Raw genomic sequence first — 20,703 nt, forward strand, 5'->3', positions numbered from 1 at the left:
TTTTATTTACATTTGATCAAAAAGTGGCATGTCCAAAATTATTCATACCCTTTGCAAACTGTCACAGTCTATGGGAAAATCCAAAGTTCTATACCATTCCAAATAGTCCAAGCTGTTCTAAAGCATCCTAATTACCCTGATTCATTGGGAACAGCTGTTTTAATCAACTCAACCGGTGAAAAACAGAAGCTCTCTGCTGTTGGTTTGTGGACAGTCATGGCTAAGACAAAGGAGCTCACTGAGGACCTGCGGCTATGCATTGTGGCTGCTCACAAGTCAGGAAAGGGCTATAAGAGCATATCTAAATGATTTGAAGTTCCAGTGGCTACAGTGCAAAGTTTTATTAAAAAATACAAGACGTTCCACACTGTGAAAAATCTCAGAGGATGTGGTCGGAAGCCAAAAGTGACACCCTCTGCTGGCCAGGAGGATAGTGAGAGAGGTAAAAAAAGAATCCAAGGATCACCACCAAGGCCATCCTGATGAATCTGGGCTCTGCTGGTGGCAACATCTCAAGGCAGACAGTCCAACGGACACTGCACACCGCTGGGTTCCACGGAAGCAGACCACTTCTCTAGATAAGGCACACAAAACCCTGCTTGGCCTTTGCAAATGCTCCTCTGGACAAAGAAGAAGACTTCTGTTTTATTGTCAGATGAAACAAAAATTAAATTGTTTGGCCACAATGATGTAGCCTTCATTTGGCGTAAAAAAGGGGAAGCCTTCAACTCTAAGAACACCATCCCCACTGTCAAACATGGTGGTGGGAACCTAATGTTTTGGGGGTGTTTTTCAGCCGGTGGACCAGGGAACCTAATCACAGTAAACGGCACCATGAAAAGGTGCAATACATCTAAATTCTCAACAACAACATCAAGCACCAGTGGACATTTCAGCACGACAACGACCCAAAACACACGACACAAGAAAAGATTTATATTTTGAATAAATGCTATTCTTTTGAACTTTTCATTTATATCAGCATAGATAATTCTAATAATAAATCAGCATATTAGAATTATTTCTGAAGGATCATGTGACACTTAAGACTGAAGTAATGGCTGTTGAAAATACACCTTTGCATCACAGGAATAAATAAAATTTTAAAATATATAAAAATAGAAACCATTATTTTATATAGTAATATAGTTCTTTTCTATATTTTTGATAATAAAAATGCATGCAAGAGACTTTCTTTAAAAACATTACAAGTTATACTGATCCCAAACTCTTAATTTTTTTCTCTAACATTTCAAACACCAATATGCTATAGTACATGTAGTATTCCACACAGTGCCGATCAAGATTCATTATGTAGATTTGACTGTCAAATCCCACATCAAAACCAGTGGCCTGTTTAACTGGATTTAGCTTCCCAGCATCCCATTGGCCTTACCTTGAAAATGACAAGGCTCACCATGCTTATCAGAATCGATGATGATCCTGACAGGACAGACTGACCTTCATCCTGAAATGATTAGTGCTTTCGCAAAAGGCGCAAGGGAGCCATTACTGTCAGCCTGGCCATGATCTAGAATAATCTATTTGTTTTCATTTCAGCATGTCAGCAGTTACTGAGATGGGCTGTGAAATGGCTTCAAACGTATAGCCATATAATGTGATTTCAATGATATTTATCTCTTCACTCATTTTGACGAGTTGTAATGAAGCCGATCAAGGATTCACCCAAACACCTCCTGTTTCTTTTCTGCCATTTCAGCCAAGATCCGAGCATGTGCAGACGGAGGTGCCAATCATCTGCACCGGCTCATGGAGAGTCGTCGCGAGAGGTGAGAACCCTATTTTGGCTCCCATCACGATTGACTCGGAGGGCAGAGATGGATCTGGTGATGTCAAGGTTCTGGTGTCATTGCACATGTTCATTCTCAGAACTGCTGGACTTGTAGGAGGCCTCAGGAGTATCCCGCTTGCCAGAGTGCTTTCAGAGGACTTAACTCCTAATCCATCACCTTTTGTCAGTGCCTGACAGGCCAGATTCATCTCCAGGCCTCTAAATTGGGTACTTTTCTCCCCTCCAGAGCGGTTTACAATTGTTTTCTTTTGTTTGGGTCCCTTTTTGTTCTACAACCTAAAAATAACACTATGTCTCAGACTCTCCAAGCACTGAAATCACAACTGAGTGATGGGACTAAACACATACTGGTGCGTTTGTTTATTTTAAAACAAAAATGCTGTCATTATTTACTCACCCTCATGGCATTCCAAACTCATATGGTGTTATTTTGGCATCTCAAAAATTATTTCTAGTTGTTAAGCTAAAAAAAATAAAAGTAGTTCATATATAGGCTATTTTGATATCCTTGGTGCCTTTACTTATGGAAAGATCTTGATTTTTGAGACAGCTTGTCTTTTGTTAAAGGAATATTCCAGGTTTAATACAAGTTAAGCTCAATTGACAGTAATTGTGGTATAACATAAGATGTGCGATTATGACAAAAATGATATCTTGTTAGTTTCAGGAATTTTCTTGATAACGATAATTTGATATTTTGCTGAGCGTGTTATTGTACTGGTATTTTGGCAGGTTTATGACTGCTGTAGATAGCTGACTTCAAAAGCTGTTGATATTTCATATACTGTGAGATGGTGAGTTTGCAGGAGTAACAGAAATGAACTTTTCCAATAGATTTACATAGATTTTTACATTTAATGTAGAATCCAGGGTTCGCAAGGGTCTTTGAAATCCTTGAAAGTTTGTGAATCTGAAAAAAATAAATAAAATTGTTGACATCACCAGACACGCTGTGAAACATTGCAAAAATAGGCTGTAACATCATGCCTGGAAAATGCAAGTTACAAGATATTTTGCTCACTAAAGAAGAAAAAAAATCTTAAAAGCATATTTATATATCTTAAAACATCTAGTTACATGAGCCTAAGCTTTTTTTTTTTTACAGAAGCCCGTTTCCACCACTGAATAAAAAAATAAGAAAGATAATTGTGACTTTTTATCTCACAATTCTGACTTTTTTTCTTTCAATTGCTAGTTCACATCTCGCAATGCTAACTTTTTTCTCAGAACTGTGAGAAATAAATGCACAATTGTGAATTATAAAGTCAGAATTGCTTTATATAAACTCACAACAGTGAGAAATAAAGTCAGAATTGTGAGATATAAACTCACAATTCTGACTTTTTTTATCACAGTTATGACTTTGTATCTTGCAATTCTGACCTTTTTCTCAGAATTGTAAGTTATAAATGCACTATTGCGAATTGTAAAGTCAGAATTGCGGGATATAAACTCACAATTGCGAGAAATAAAGTCAGAATTGCGAGATATAAACTCGCAATACTGACTATTTTTCTCGCAATTGTGATATTGTATCTTGCAATTCTGACCTTTTTCTCAGAATTGTTGGATTGTGTGAATTGTGTTTTTCTCACAATTTCGAGAAATAAAGTCAGAACTGGGAGATATAAACTCGCAAAACTTATTCTCGCAATTGTGACTTTGTATCTTGCAATTCTGACCTTTTTCTCAGAATTGTGAGATATAAATGCACAATTGCGAGAAATAAAGTCAGAACTGGGAGATATAAACTCGCAATTCTGACTTTTTTCCTCACAACTGTGAGATATAAATGCACAATTACGAGTTATAAAGTCAGAATTGCAGGATATAAACTCACAATTGCGAGAAATAAAATCAGAATTATGAGAAATAAACATGCAATTCTGACTTTTTCTCAGAATTGTGAGATATATGTGCACAATTGCGAGTTATAAAGTCAGAATTGCGGGATATAAACTCACAATTGTGAGAAATAAACTCAGAATTGTGAGATATGAACTCACAATTCTGACTTTTTTCCTCACAACTGTGAGATATAAATGCACAATTGCGAGAAATAAAGTCAGAACTGGGAGATATTTACTCGCAATTCTGACTTTTTTCCTCACAACTGTGAGATATAAATGCACAATTACGAGTTATAAAGTCAGAATTGCAGGATATAAACTCACAATTGCTAGAAATAAAATCAGAATTATGAGAAATAAACGTACAATTCTGACCTTTTTCTCAGAATTGTAAGCTATAAATGCACAATTGCGAGTTATAAAGTCAGAATTGCGAGATATAAACTCGCAATACTGACTTTTTTTCTCACAATTGCAACTTTGTGTCTTGCAATTCGGACATTTTTTTCTCAGAACTGTGAGATATAAATGCACAATTGCGAGTTATAAATTCAGAACTGAGGATATAAACTCACAATTGCGAGACATGCTTATCAGTTTATTTTCTCGCAATTGCGACTTTGTATCTCACAGTTCTGACTTCTGTCTCTCAGTTGTGAATTTGTATCTTGCAATTTTGACTCTTTCCTCAGAACTGTGAGATATAAATGCACAATTGCGAGAAATCAAGTCAGAATTGCGAGATATAAACTCGCAATACTGACTTTTTTCTCGTAATTGCAACTTTGTATCTTGCAATTCTGACTTTATTTCTCAGAACTGTGAGATATAAATGCACAATTGCGAGTTATAAAGTCAGAATTGCGGGATATAAACTCACAATTGCGAGAAATAAAGTCAGAACTGGGAGATATAAACTCGCAATTCTGACTTTTTTCCTCACAATTTTAAGATAGAAATGCAAAATTGCAAGTTATACAGTCAGAATTGCGAGATATAAACTCACAATTGCGAGAAATAAAGTCAGAATTGCGAGATATAAACTCGCAATACTGACTTTTTTTCTCACAATTGCAACTTTGTGTCTTGCAATTCGGACATTTTTTTCTCAGAACTGTGAGATATAAATGCACAATTGCGAGTTATAAATTCAGAATTGAGGATATAAACTCACAATTGCGAGAAATGCTTATCGGTTTATATCTCGCAATTCTGACTTATTTTCTTGCAATTTTGACTTTGTATCTCACAATTCTGACTTCTTTCTCGCAGTTGCGAGTTTGTATCTTGCAATTCTGACTTTTTTCTCAGAACTGTGAGATATAAATGCACAAGTGAAAGTTATAAATTCATAATTGCAGGATATAAACTCACAATTTCGAGAAATGCTTATCAGTTTATATCTCGCAATTCTGACTTATTTTCTCGCAATTTTGACCTTGTATTTCACAATTCTGACTTTTTTTTTCTCAGAATTGTGAGATATAAATGTCAGAATTGTGACTTGCAATTCTGACTTATAACTTGCAATTGTGAGTTTATATCACACAATTCTGAGACAAAAAGCTCAGAATTGTAAGATAAAAAGTCACAAAAAACTTAAATAATTTTTTTTTTTCATTGGCGGAAATGAACTACCTTAGGTAGACAATGACTTCCAAAGTATGGAAAAAAAAAAATACTGTGAAAGTCAATGGCTACCAGTATTCTTTAAAAATATCTTCTTTTTGTGTGAGCTCCCTTTAATTAATTAACATTAGCAACTTGAAACAAAAGCAAATGGTACATTATTAGTCTTTAATTGGGTTGCTTCGGATTAACGCAAATTTGTCTGTCTTTATACGGCATAACTATGATTGTTAATGTCTTTTAATTACTGAAAACATGCAGCACACTCTTTGTGCACTTCTTAAATCTGAAATGAATAAGCTTGATATTGTTGTTAAGAAGCTTGAGCTAGCAAAATAACACATTGTGGATTCAAATAGGATTGAAAACACAGCAAATGAGAAGATAAAATAGATATATATATTTTAAGCCACCTACAATAGACTGTGCTGCTGCTTCAAAACAGCTGGTTTATTGTGGCGGCAGGCATATTTAAGGGAGCGAGAATGCCTTCGTAGGGAGCTAATGATCCATTCAGCGCACTGCCAGTAAAGTATGTTTCGACTGCGATCGTCAGAAGCTTGTTGTTTTGAGCTTATCAGCTTGCAGCAGCACTGCCAAAGACACCTCAAAGGACGTTCCAAAAAATAAACAATATCTTTTGAATGCACACATACAGCAGGCCCTGTTCCATGTCACATCCATCAATTCTCTTGTACCTGTCATTGCTTTACTCCGTATGCTTTTGTTGTCATCTGTAGATTTTATTCAGAGCTGCCAGAAAAGAGTACAGAAGCCTTCTCCAGACAGTTAGCCATATGCGGTGCCATTAGGGAGTATCTTCTCGCTGAAAATTAATTGGGTCTGAGCAACAAGCAAAATATTCCATATTTGGAAATGAATATCATCGAACAGACGCAGTGATTTTTTTGGTTCTCCTTAGATGAAATGAAGGAATTCACATTTTTGAAGGAATTAACGGGGTTTGTTCAGCCCAGAATGATAATGCTGTCATCTACTTACTCCTCATGTCCTTCCATATCTGTATAAATAATTCATATCTTTTTAATAAATAGGTTGGACAAGTGCACAAAACTCATCTTATTAATTCAAATTTGTTGAACAATTCAGATCTTTAAGTGAATCACATTGTGAGAATTGCATGATATAATCTCGCATTTGTGAGAATAAAACTCAAAAAAGAATTGCGAGATATAAACATGCAATTCTGACTTTATAATATGCAATAGCAAGTCAGAATTGCAAGATATAACTTGCATATTTGTATCAAATTCTGACTTTTTTCAGAATTGTGTGACACAAACTTACATATTTGTGTCAAAATCTGACTTCTCCTCAGAATTTTGTGATATTATTGAACAAATTGTTTGATTCAGTTAAAAAAATGCTCTGAATGATTTAGATGTTATTAATTTATTTCTTGACTTCACAAGATCAATTTGAATGATTCGAATCTTTAAGCAAAACTGATCACTTCTCTGATTCACATCTCAATACCAATCTGAACAATTCAGATCTTTTAAGCAAATCAGTTGATCCAGTTCATAAAACTGGATTATATGATTCAGATCATTGTTAATAATCAGCTGATCCAGTTTTAAAAATGATCACTTCTCTGATTCACTTCTCAATACCAATCTGAAAAATTCTGATCTTTTAAGCAAATCAGTTGATCCAGTTCATAAAACTGGATTATATGATTCAGATCATTGTTAATAATCAGCTGATCCAGTTTTAAAAATGATCACTTCTCTGATTTACTTCTCAATACCAATCTGAACGATTCAGATATTTTAAGTTAATGAGTTGATCTAGTTTATGAACTGATTCAGATCTTTGTCATTATTCACTTATTCTAGTTTTCAAAGCTGATCTTAATCATTTTAATATCTTGAACAAATTGTGTTTCAGTTTGAAAAATGCTCTAAATGATTTAGATCTTTTCAATCAATTGCTTGAGTCAGTTCACAAAAATAATCTGAATGATTCAAATCTTTAAGCAAATCAGTTGATCCAGTTCATAAAACTGGATTATATGATTCAGATCATTGTTAATAATCAGCTGATCCAGTTTTAAAAATTATCACTTCTCTGATTTACTTCTCAATGCCAATCTGAACGATTCAGATATTTTAAGTTAATGAGTTGATCTAGTTTATGAACTGATTCAGATTTTTGTCATTATTCACTTTTTCTTGTTTTCAAAGCTGATCTTAATCATTTTAATATATTGAACAAATTGTTTGATTCGGTTCGAAAAATGATCTGAATGATTCTGATCTTTTTAATGAATCGGTTGGTCAGATTCACAAAGCTAATTTTAATAATTCACTTTCATTTGGAAAAATAGTCTGAATGATTCAGATACTTTCAGTTAATTGCTTTTTTCTGTTCTCAAAACCAATCTGAACGATTCAGATCTTTAAGTGAATCACTTAATCTAGTTCTTCAACTGGTTTGCATGATTCAGATCCAGTTCTCATTCGTTTCCATTAACTTGAAAAGACATGAGTATGCATAAATGAACACAGAATTTCCATTTTTGTGTGAACTATCTCTTTTATTGAAAATTGTTGAGTTGACTTAAACCTACAATGGGTATCTAATGATCAAATCAGGCTGCACATTGTGGCATCTGGTAGTTGTTTTATACTTATTTGTGAGCAAAAGCTGAATGGTGTAGACCAGCAACTGCACATTCCCAGAAGTCTTTTTGATGCAGGAGTGGAACACATTTCATTTGTCTAGCAGACCTTTGGCCTTGCCTAATTACATGCATCCACAGTGATTATTCATTTTTAATCTTCCTGTGCAAACAGGAGCTGACAGGGAGAGAAATCTTCAGAGGAGCTGGTGCCCAGATCAAGACATATCCTGTTATTATCTCACAGTGCCTTAAATGTAATTACTGCATTGACCTTTCCCAGCACTTTGATTAGTTTAGAAAGCTCAGCTTTATTTGAACTGAAGCTGTGAACACGCTATTGCTTAGAGCTCATGAAACATACTATGCTTTATTCTGCCATTTGCAGATGGTATCGGCCATTATTATGAAACAAGTTTCTAGTCCTAAACTGCCTGGATTATCAACAGTGATTGCTCTCTGGGTAATCTTCCGATGTTCAGATTCTTATTAACTGTTAGATTGCTGTATAAATACATTTCTCTTGAAAGTGCTACTGTTGAAGACAGAGCTTTTTTCTGTGAGATTCATTAGTTCTTTTAATTGTTTTGGCTTTCATAACTTTCATTTTTATATTACATTGTATACAACAATTATTTCTTGTTCTAGAATCTGATTGGCTGATAGGAGTGCGATATTAGAGCAAAATCAGAACTCCATCAGCCGCATTACAGTTTGTAATCGTATCACTCTGTTACTGTTTTAAGAGGTTTTCAGCCATTTTGCACTCATGAACCTGCACGAGAGTGGTCTCATCTCTGGCTCTGTCTCTATAGTGGTAAAACATGAGATGTAATTTATTTTGGGCAAATCCAAAGGGCAGTCATTAATCTATTATTTGTTCCAGAGCAAATCGTTTTGGCAAAATGTCATCATGTTTATATAAATTTAATGCTGTATATCAGAGCGCTGCCTCTAATTTTGACTGAATTTCCTAGCAACTTTTATGATGGCTGTTGTTGTTGTTTATTTAATATTATCATTCAATAAATAACATGTTATATAAATAATAGTAGTATTTAAAGTCCCCATGTAGTGAAAATTTAGTTTTTTATGTTGTTAATTTCTGTGTTTTTAATATGCTTTTAGACGAACCATGTGCAAATCCATTAATCAGCACCATTGTATTTTCTCCTTAAAGGAGTAGTTCACTTTCAGAACAAAAATCTACAGATAATGTACTCACCCCTTGTCATCCAAGATGTTCATGTCTTTCTTTTTTCATTTGTAAAAAAAAAAATATGTTTTTTGAGGAAAACATTTCAGGATTTCTCTCCATATAATGGACTTCTGTGGTGCCCCCGAGTTTGAACTTCCAAAATGCAGTTTAAATGCAAGTTCAAACTAAAGGGCTCTAAATGATCCCAGCTGAGGAAGAAGGGTCTTATCTAGCGAAATGCTCGGTTATTTTCTAAAAACATTTACAATTTATATACGTTTTAATCTCTACACAGAGTACACACAGAGCTAGACTAGATAAGCATTTGAGGTTAAAAAGTATATAAATTATAATTTTTTTTAGAAAACAACTAATCATTTTGCTAGATAAGACCCTTTTTTCCTCGGATGGGATCATTTAGAGCACTTTGAAGCTGCATTTTGGAAGTTCAAACTCGGGGGCACCATAGAAGTCCATTATATGGAGAGAAATCCTGAAACGTTTTCCTCAAAAAGCATAATTTCCATACAACATAAGAAAGAAAGATATGAACATCTTGGATGACAAGGGGGTGAGTACATTATCTGTAAATTTTTGTTTTGAAAGTGAACTACTTCTTTAATAGATGATATTAAGGACATTAATGTTATGACAAAGAAAATGCTTTTCTCAATGGACATTGAAACTACATTGTGAATATGAAGAATGCTGTATCAGATGCAGGTAATCACAATCTCTCTCTTATAAAACTTTACATAAGCTTTTAATATAGTAATACAACAAGTTTTCAATGAACGTTTATTTATAACTAGTTCTAAAGTGACCTTTTCGAATCGGTAACAGAGGCTTGGGCTCAGCTGTTCAACTGTCAAACTGAGATTTGAATCTGTGGCTGAAGGAAGTATTTCTGCACAAAAGAGGATTTTTAAAGACACTCCGCTGTGTTTCATATGTATTTGCACACTTAAGCCATCCAACACTCAAAGATGAATCACAGCAGTGCTGATTTACAGCCTTATCTCATGTCTACTTGTGTGATATTGCTCATATATTATATGATAGAACGCCTGCTCTTGCGTCAGCAGCACCATACCTGCTTATTCTCATGAATGTGCATCAAAGGCTGATACGGAAGAGAATAAATTGTTCAATAAAGTCATTATTTTCGTTTTCTTTATGCGTAAAAAGTATTCTTGTAGCTTCATATCATTACGGTTGAACCACTGATGTCACATGGACTATTTTAAAGATTTCCTTCCTACTAAACCCTGTGTTGCGGTCTAGAATTTCATCAAAAATATGTTAATTTGAGTTCCAAAGATGAACAAAGGTCTTACGGGTTTGGAACGACATGAGGGTGAGTAATTAATGACAGAGTTTCATTTTTAGGTGAGCTATCCCTTTAAGTATGCATATTGGGACACACGGTACGTCATCTACGGTTGCATAGTAATGTACAGTACTCCAGCTCGGTACGTGTTATGCGGGCGTTATTCTGAAGTACTTGTGTGACCTTTGCTGATTATGAAGGAGTCGAAAATGAACTCTGAGGCATAATCAAAAGCTGATCGTCTGTTCAGATGATCCACTCAGGAGGGGCGGCTTTATGATTTCACCAGACTGTCTGTAATGAAGCAACAGCTGAAGAGGTCTCTTGATATTCTGAGGGGTGTGTGAAACTGCCAGGCATAAAGCAGGCGATCTGTTATTTAAGCCCTGAGTGGGCTTATTGACGTAAAAAATAGAGCGAAATTTGTGCTGCGCGAAATGAAGCCAATATGGAGCTCCCCTGTTGATGAACAGTCACATCATTTATTAGCAAAGAGAGGCTGCATCAAAATACAAGACGTTTAAGGATTTGCATGTAGTTTTGTTGTTGAATGTCACTTGGGAGCCCAATTTTCACCTCCCCACATTCTCTTTGATGTTATTTTAGAGTGTGTAACAAGGCAAAAACAAGAAAGCCGGAGCGATAACTGTGATCTCGTCTGTTTGTCTTGTCTCTTTGGGCTGTGACAAAATGAATCAAGCATCTGATGCGACAGGGTGTCTGGGCTCAGGCTCTCCCATTGGCTTTGGTCTTGACCTTCTGGAATTACTTCAATTCTTAATACTAATTTTCTCCGTGCCGGTCCAAATCGAGTTCTTTTTCAACGAGGTATAGTCCCTGCATTACGATTAACTTTAAGTGACACTTTAATTTGAATGTAAAAGAGGTGTATTTTGCCTCCAATTTGAACTCTGCGGTGGGAAGGAGCTGTTTTGCTGATAAAATGTCAAAAGGAAAGGTTTCATTTAGCTTCACCTTAATGTGGCCGCAGAACTGTCACTGCTGAGGGTTATTTATGGTTTCCTGTTTAACTGGGAGTCTGTTGGAGAGGACACAACGTGAAACTTTAAACCGTTTGTTGCTTTGAATTGCCTATCCTCGCACATCGAACCCTGGGTCAAAGCCAGAAGCATTCTAGATGATCCAACGTTGTTTTGGCAGAAAGATTAATAGGGGCTCATAATACAATTAACAGGGGTACAAATTATATAACCATGTTTAATCTTAACGTGATAAAATAAGCTTAATCACTTGTGGATTTACATTTCATGGTTCTGTTAATGGTTTTCACATGTTCGTTTATCCACAGATATGGACAGAATATTGTACTAAAATGCTCTGACAGAGTTTCATGAGCTATTTATTATTTAGTGACTGCACAATAGTGCATTCTTTTTCATGTATAAAAAACATACAACGTGACCAATGTACTCTGATTCACAAACAAATGACTTGCGAGTCATTCCTTTTTTAGTGAATCAAACAGATACAGTGCAACCACTGTAGTCCGAATTCCAAACAAATGACTCGGCACAACCAGTGTAGGCTGATTTCTGAACAAATGACTCTTGTGAATCAGTTCTTTTTAGTGAATCAAACAGATACTGTCAGTGCAGCCAATGTAGTCCGATTTTTGAATGAATGACTCTACAAAGCAGCTCTTCTTTTTAGTGAATCAGACACATACATCATTACCAGTGAAGTCCGATTTCTAAAGAAATAGCTCTTTTGAGCCTGTTCTTTTAAATGAATAAAAAACATTCAGTACGACTAACATACTCTGATAGCACTTTTCAGTATATTAAACATATACGATGTGACCCGTGTAGTCTGATTCCTAAAAAAATGACTCAGTGAATCAAAACAATACAAAGATTCCTTAACAAATTACTCTTATGAGTGTGTTCTTTTTTGGTAAATCAATCAGATACTGTGCAACCAGTGTAAACCAGTTCCCAGACAAATCACTCTTGTGTGTCAATTTTTTTACTGACTCAAAAAGACAGAGTGACCAGTCTGATCCTCTTGTGAGTCAGTTCTTTTTAGTAAATCAAAGTCCAATTTCTGATTGAATGACTCTACAAAAAGCGAATCTTCTTTTTAGTAAATCAGATGCATATCAGGTCTGATTTCTGAATGACTTCTTTTAATTTTATTGAATCAAAAACGTTACAAGGACACCAACATAGTCTGATTCCTGAACAAATGACTCTTGTGAGTCAGATATTTTTAGTGAATCAAACAAATACTGTGCAACCAGTTTAGTCCAATAGCCAAATTATTGACTTTTGTGAGTCAAATCTTTTTAGTGAATCAAAAAGATACAAAGCAACCAGTGTATTCTGAATTCCTGAACAAATGACTTTTGTGAGTCAGATGATTTTAGTGAATCAAACAAATACTGCGCAACCAGTTTAGTCCAATTCCCAGACAAATGACTTTTGTGAATCAAAAAGATACTGGGTGACCAGTGTAGTCTGGTTCCTGAACAAATGACTTTTGTGAGTCAGATATTTTTAGTGAATTAAAAAGATACTGGGTGACTAGTGTAATCTGATTCCTGAACAAATGACTCTTGTGACTCAGATATTTTTAGTGAATCAAACAAATACTGCGCGACCTGTGTAGTCCAATTCCCAGACAAATGACTTTTGTGAATCAAAAAGATACTGGGTGACCAGTGTAGTCTGGTTCCTGAACAAATGACTTTTGTGAGTCAGATATTTTTAGTGAATTAAACAAGTACTGCACAACCAGTTTAGTCCAATACCCAGATTATTAACTCTTGTGAGTCAACTCTTTTTAATAAATAAAAAAGATACAGGGCAAACAGTGTTATCTGATTCCTGAACAAATAACTCTTGTGAGTCAGATATTTTAGTGAATTAAACAAATACTGTGCAACCAGTTTAGTCCAATACCCAGACTATTGACTCTTGTGAGTCAACTCTTTTTAGTGAATCAAAAAGATACAAGACGACCAGTGTAATCTGATTCCTAAACAAATGACTCTTGTGAGTCAGATGTTTTTAGTGAATTAAACAAATACTGCACAACCAGTTTAGTCCAATACCCAGATTATTGACTCTTGTGAGTCGACTGAACAAATGACTCTTGTGAGTCAGATATTTTTAGTGAATCAAATAAATACTGCACAACCAGTGTAATCCAATTCCCAGATAAATGACTCTTGTGAGTCAAATATCTTTAGTGAATCAAAAAGATACTGGGTGACCAGTGTAGTCTGATTCCTGAACAAATGACTCTTGTGAGTCAGATATTTTTAGTGAATTAAATAAATACTGCACAACCTGTTTAGTCCAATTCCCAGATAAATGACTCTTGTGAGTCGACTGAACAAATTACTCTTGTGAGTCAGATATTTTTAGTGAATTAAACAAATACTGCGCAACCTGTTTAGTCCAATTCCCAGATGAATGATTCTTGTGTGTCAAATATCTTTAGTGAATCAAAAAGATACAGGGCAACCAGTGTAGTCTGATTCCTAAACAAATGACTTTTGTGAGTAGTAAATCTAACAGATAGAGTTCAACCAGTGTAAAAATGTTTACTTACTATAGTTGTTTAATATATATATATATATATATTAGTCCAAGAATTGTATTCCAATTGGATTCTATTTGAGTCTTACAATTTTTTTTTAAGTCTTTTAAAGAATTGTTTGAAAATTGTTCTTGAAATGATTTCATCATTTAGCAGCAGAATTGTTTTTTGTTGAAATTTTGTTCATGTGTTGTTTAAAAGTACTAAAAGAACAATGAATTGTATTCAAATGGCAGTAATATTGATGATTGTCTTAGCAAACTTTGGCTTGGAATTGGCTATTATTATTATTCCCCACACAACCTGTTTTCACCATATATTTGCACGCTGGTGTTCTCCTTATAAGGCCTCAGATTCAGCCGTGAGATGAAGATAGTGCCTCTGTAATCCGCTGCAGTGTTACTCTTAAACCAGCTCGGCTGCGCATCTCTGCTCATTCAGCAGCTACATGCACCGTCCAGCAGAGCGTGAAATCGTAACATCAAGTCTTTATGCTTTAATGCCTACCGATACCCACGCTACCTTTCTGCTCGCAGGGAATAAAACGAAAGGAGCCGCGACATGATCTGCCTTTCTCAAAATGAATACTCTGCCCATCTGAGCGAAGAAAATCTTGTCATCGCCTCCATATATATCGTAAATCTATGTTGCAGAAGTTTGGTGTGAGGTATACGGCGACGGCGCAGCGTGCATCAATTCTCTCAACCCCTCGCTGTGTCAAGAGGGCTGTCTGTGTCGCTTTTGTCATGACTGGGGACAGATAGTGCTGTGACTGGCAGGCGTTGAATGGCTCTGGTGGGGTCCTGTCACTGAAGCTTTCCATGGCCCGTGTCAGAGACGCACCTTCATTTCACATGAATAAAGGATCTGATGGCTGCACAAATTGTGCTCTTTTTACCCATCACCCTCTCTAACATCAGTTTCTCTCTCTCTTCCCGTGAAGTTTTCTCCCAGACTACATAAGTGGAGACTTTGATTCAATCCTGCCAGAGGTCAAGGCATTTTACACAGAAAAGGTAAGCTTATTCTCTCGAGGACTCTCTTGTGATGTCTCTCTTACTTTCTTTTACGTCCATATATTTTCACATTCTTCAATTTTCCCTCTTTTCTTTTACTAAATTATCTGTATTGCTACACTTTGCAACACTGAATAAAGAATAAACAGCTATTTGTGACTTCACTTATTTGTGATCTTACAATTTGGACTTTTTTTCACAAATTGCGAGTTTTCGTCTCACAATTCTAAGTAAAAAGTGATATGTGTGAGATTCAAGCTCGCAATTATGAGATTTAGAGGGAGAATTGTGAGAAATAAACTCACAATTCTGACTTTTTTTGTCAAAACTATGATATAAACTCACAATTGCGATTTTTAAAGTTAGAATAGCAGGATGTAAACTCACAATTGCAAGTTATAAAGTCCAATTCTAAGGGGAAAAAAACTATGTTCTTGGAATTGCAAGTTTATGTCTTACAATTCAGAATTGTGAGATTTAAACTTACAATTGAGAGTTATGAAGTCAGAATTGCAAGATGTGAACTCACAGCTCTGACTTTTCTCAGAATTGTGTGATATAAACTCACAATTGCGATAGATAAAGTCAGATTCTTTCTGACTTTATTTCTCAGAATTGCAAGTTTACATCTCAAAATTCATTTTTTTTTTTCTTGAAATAGCAAGTTTACATATCACAATTTTTTTTCTCAGATTTAAGAGATTAAAACTCACAATTTCTATTTTTTTTTCTCAGAATTGCGTGATATAAACTCACAGTTGCGATAGATAAAGTCAGATTCTTTCTGACTTTATTTCTCAGAATTGCAAGTTTACATCTCAAAATTCATTTTTTTTCTTGAAATAGCAAGTTTACATATCACAATTTTTTTTTTCTCAGATTTAAGAGATTTAAACTCACAATTTCTATTTTTTTTCTCAGAATTGCGTGATATAAACTCACAGTTGTGAGAAATAAAGTCAGAATTGCAACATAAAAACTCTTTCTGACTTTATTTCTCAGAATTGCAAGTTTAAGTCTCATAATTCAGAGCTTTTTCTGGAAATTGCGAGTTATGAAGTTAGAATTGCAAGATATAAACTTGCAGTTCTGACTTTTTTTCAGAATTGCATGATATAAACTTGCGAGAAATAGAATTGCAAAATAAAAACTCTTTCTGACTTTATTTCTCAGAATTGCAAGTTTAAATCTCATAATTCAGTTTTTTCTCGCAATTGCAAGTTTACATACATGACTTTTTTCTCAGAATTGTGAGATTTAAACTTACTATTGTGAGTTATAATGCCAGAATTGCAAGATAAAAACTCCTTCTGATTTTATTTCTCAGAATAGCACATTTAAATGTCATAATTCAGTTTTTTTTCTTGATATTGCAAGATTACATATCGCAATTTTTTTCGAATTTTTTCTCAGAATTGCAAGTTTATATCATAGTTCTGAGAAAAAAAGTCAGAATTACCTTTTTATTTTATTTTTATATTTATTTAGTGGCGGAAATAGGCTTTCATAGAAATGCTCAATATAATATATTTTTTTTTAAATACTGTAATTTTTTTTACTATTTTTTATATAGGTTTTAGGGCTATCCAAGTTAATGTGATAAATTAATATATTACATAAAAAATAATAATTCTTAACACATTCTTAACTCTAATTATTTTTATTTATTTTTTTTACATTTATTTTTTGGCATTTTTGCCTATTATTGTGATAGGACAGATCAGAAATGACAGGAAGGGAGGTGGGAGAGAGATAGGGGGCGGGATCGGGAAAAGTCCTCGAGTCTGGACTCGAACACGGGACGCCCGTATGTCGGCGCGCTGCTCACAAGGCCATCGGCACCGACTTAACACAAATTTTTAACACATTTAAAAATTATATTATCACTTTTTTATTCTTTTTTTTATCCTTAGACTGGTTTGAAATAATTTGTGATTTAGTTTACAATTTCTTCAAATATTTCCAGAAATTGTTCTATTAATTTGTTTCAGCTTCAGTATAATGACAATAAATAAGCTGATTATTTAATTTTGTAGGAATATTGTCTTTTAATTTCACACACTGTATATTTGGTTCTTAAACAGACATTAAAATATGTATCTGCTTTTATCATTTAGGATCATAGCATCATATTTAAGGGTTATATGTTTAAGCATCATATTTAGGGGTCCTTGACATGAAAAAAAACATTAAAACCACTTGCCTAGAAAAACTGTCAAACTTAAATATACATTTAAAACCCAGAATTGTCAGTAGTTTTTTTTTTTATATTGTAGTTTTATTTATTTTTTTATCTTAATATTTTTGCATAATATTTAGTCAGTGAGTTTATTGTAATATTAATGTTAATTAATTAATTCCAATGCTTGATTTTAAGCACTTTTTGTACTTCGATACGACAAGCGATTTTGGTCCTAGGTCCTGATATAAATATATGTTAAATATTTTATAATAATAAAAAAAGTTCTGTGCAAGATTATGTATCTGGCTCACAAACTTAGGCTGACATACTTTCTGATTGAGATTCATATTTTGTCCTTTCCAGCCATCCCCCCCCTCCCCAGCCACTCACTTCCTCAAGTCATGTAGATTTCACAGATTCACGCCACTGACTTCCTGTCATTCTGGAAAGGTTCAGTGTGGTGTGGTATCAGTCTAGTGGCTAAAGCTCTTAACAAAGCTGGTGAACCTGTGAAGTGAAGTGTCACAGAGAGGCCTCCTCTTTGCCCTTGAGCAAAGCACTTAACTGCAGTCTTCTCCTGTGGGACCGTCCCTGAAATTAGTGTACTGTACGTCAGTTTGAATGAAAACCATCTGCTAAGTAATGAGTACCAGAGGTTATTTGCATTGTTATAATCCTGCATACATGCATTTTTATGTCATCCCTAAGCCAGTGTACGCGGCTTTCTGGGAAACCGAAGTTTGACAGAGCATGACGCCTGAATTTAAATGGGTTTGAAAAGGAATAAAAACCAGAGTGATGCTCTGTGGAGGATAAAGGAAAGATCAAGCTGCAACAGAAACAAGCTTCTCGTCTGACGTTTGGGTGCGGGATTTTGTGATACCTGCTGCGATTGAGAAGTCACCTGCGACGGCCATATATATCCAGCCGTTCGAGGGAACTGAGACTGGAAACGAGTGACGTTCACCTCTGACCTTACTGACTTTCAAAGAATTCACACAACACGAGATCCCATTTACAACACAAAGTGTGATCTTATAAAAAGTGGCAGGAGGTGCTTGTCTCTATTAGTGTGTTATCTCTAAAGTTTTCAAACTTTTTTTATAGTGAAAAAGGCTGTTGTTTTCCCTTTTAACCCCATTTTTATGCAAATACTTGATCTGATTTAGTCAGTAGCATCAAATTCTGAAATATTTAAATACTTTGAAGTAGTCATCAACACAAAAGATAAATCTGAGTAACCTGAAAAGAGCAGCATTTATTTAACCAATGAATCTGTTGTAGCATGATTATGTCTTTACTGTCTCCTTTGATAAATTCCATTCGCCCCTGCTGAATAAAAGTGTAATTCTTTAAAAAGGAAGTCTTACTGAACACAAAACTTTTAAACAATAGTGTACATCCATAAAAACTTGAGAAGAATCTCAGAATTTTGAGCTTGAATTAAAAAATCAATGTATTGGTCAACTGCTGACATATTGTCTTACATTTTTTACTTATTTTGCTCTAGAACTGCAAGCTAATGGAAACGCCGGACCAGGATCTGACAGACTTCACTAAGTGCTTGGCCATTATGGTGGAGGAGATCAAAGCACAGAAATTGCAGGTTGGACTCCATCTCTCCTCAGCTGCATCTCTCTAAATCTGTCCGTCTTGATGTTTCTCTCTTACACTTCAGACCTGATCGATACGTTTTTGACCTCATTTGCACAAGTTTTAAAGGGATAGTTCACCCAAAAATGAAAATTCTGTCATTAATTACTCACCCTCATGTCATTCCAAACCCGTAAGACCTTTGTTCATCTTCAGAACACAAATTAAGATATTTTTGATGAAATCCGAAAGCTTTCTGACTCTGCATAGACATTAACAAACAAAGGTCTTATGGGTTTAGAAAGGCATGATGGTGAGTAATTAATGAGAGTTTTCATTTTTGTGGGAACTAACCCTTTAAACAGAGCCTTTGTGACTCCGTATCAAAGTGTGTTACTCTGTCACACTGGAATGTAGGAATATGTGTACCAAAACACAAAAGTATTGAGATGAGTACATTACAATAGTAAGAAAAGTGGAACTCAGGTTCATTGTGAAAACTGAGTTGGAAGGATAGCGGTTTCATTCTCACTCGCTTTTTTTATACCTGTCAAACATAAAAGGTGAGCTCACACCTCAGCTTCAGTGTGAATTCACATCCTCCAGGAGCTGTCAGAGAGGTTTTGTATGGATATTGTGTGTGTGTGTGTGTGTGTGTGTGTGTGTGTGTGTGTGTGTGTGTGTGTGTGTGTGTGTGTGTGTGTGTGTGTGTGTGTGTGTGTGTGTGTGTGTGTGTGTGTCTGTGTGTCTGTGTGTCTGTGTGTCTGTGTGTCTGTGTGTCTGTGTGTGTGTGTGTGTGTGTGTGTGTGTGTGTGTCTGCTCCTCCTCCTCTAAACCCCAGCCTGAGCTCCAGGCTTGTCAGACTGTCTGTTGGTCCTCACAGAGATGCCCATCACCGTCACAGACACTCCAGAGTTTTACCAATATACGAGCCTCAAGCTCAATCTATATGCATACTATGGCCTTCTTGCTTCTTCCTATTGTGTTTATATTCACCTCTGCATCTCAGAGCTACCTTTTGTGTCTTCAAGCTCTCACAAAAGACAAGTAACACTTCTAAAAGTGAATAATCTTGGCGCTGAAGGTCACTGAAGTAACGAGTGACTCTCTGTCAGTCTTTGGATGTCTACACGAATAACAGCTATTAAAATATTTATCTATCTGCTTGTTTTAAAGTGTTGACTCCAGTTTGTTGGTTTCAGCCTGAGACGATGCACCAACAGAGCGTCCATCGACATAGTGGACTGTTGCACACCAAAAACGGCAAGACGGAATTGTGGTTGCTTAAGCAGTAATTGGACAGAATAAGGGTGTGGTCACACTTGTAGTTTAGTTTGTTAGGTTCATTTGGTCCAGACCAAAAAGGAAAATGATACATTTGGTCCTGGTCCGCTTAGTGTTCACACTGACATTTTTGACAGCGAACCTAAAGATACCGAACCTAAAGGCGTAGTGATGCGTGTGTTCATGTCTTTCTTTCTTCAGTCGTAAGGAAATTATGTTTTTTGAGGAAAACATTTTAGGATTTTTCTCCATATAATGGACTTCTGTGGTGCCCCCGAGTTTGAACTTCCAAATGCAGTTTTAATGCAGCTTCAAAGGGCCCTAAATGATCCCAGCCAAGAAAAAAGGGTCTTATCTTATCGTTTTGCTAGACAAGACCCTTCTTTCCTTGGCTATGATCGTTTAGAGCCATTTGAAACTGCATTTTGGAAGTTCAAACTCGGGGGCACCATAGAAGTCCATTATATGGAGAGAAATCCTGCAATGTTTTCCTCAAAAAACATAATTTCCTTACGACCTCAAAAAACATAATTTCCTTACGACTGAAGAAAGATAGACATGAACATCTTGGATGACAATGGGGTGAGTACATTATCCGTA

At 35.4% G+C, this 20,703-nt stretch overlaps 1 protein-coding gene across 1 annotated transcript in view; it reads left to right on the forward strand.

Annotated features, from left to right (window-relative positions):
* The window catches only part of tpk1 (thiamin pyrophosphokinase 1), a 103,045-nt gene that overhangs the window by 29,391 nt on the left and 52,951 nt on the right, over positions 1–20,703 (forward strand). Inside the window, exons 4-6 of the mRNA XM_073831239.1 lie at positions 1,721–1,790; positions 14,972–15,044; positions 18,737–18,832. Of these exons, the coding sequence (XP_073687340.1) occupies positions 1,721–1,790; positions 14,972–15,044; positions 18,737–18,832 (239 nt within the window). The remainder of the gene's footprint in view (positions 1–1,720; positions 1,791–14,971; positions 15,045–18,736; positions 18,833–20,703) is intronic.

Source organism: Garra rufa, chromosome 24, assembly GCF_049309525.1.
Source record: "Garra rufa chromosome 24, GarRuf1.0, whole genome shotgun sequence".
Classification (NCBI taxonomy): domain Eukaryota; kingdom Metazoa; phylum Chordata; class Actinopteri; order Cypriniformes; family Cyprinidae; genus Garra; species Garra rufa.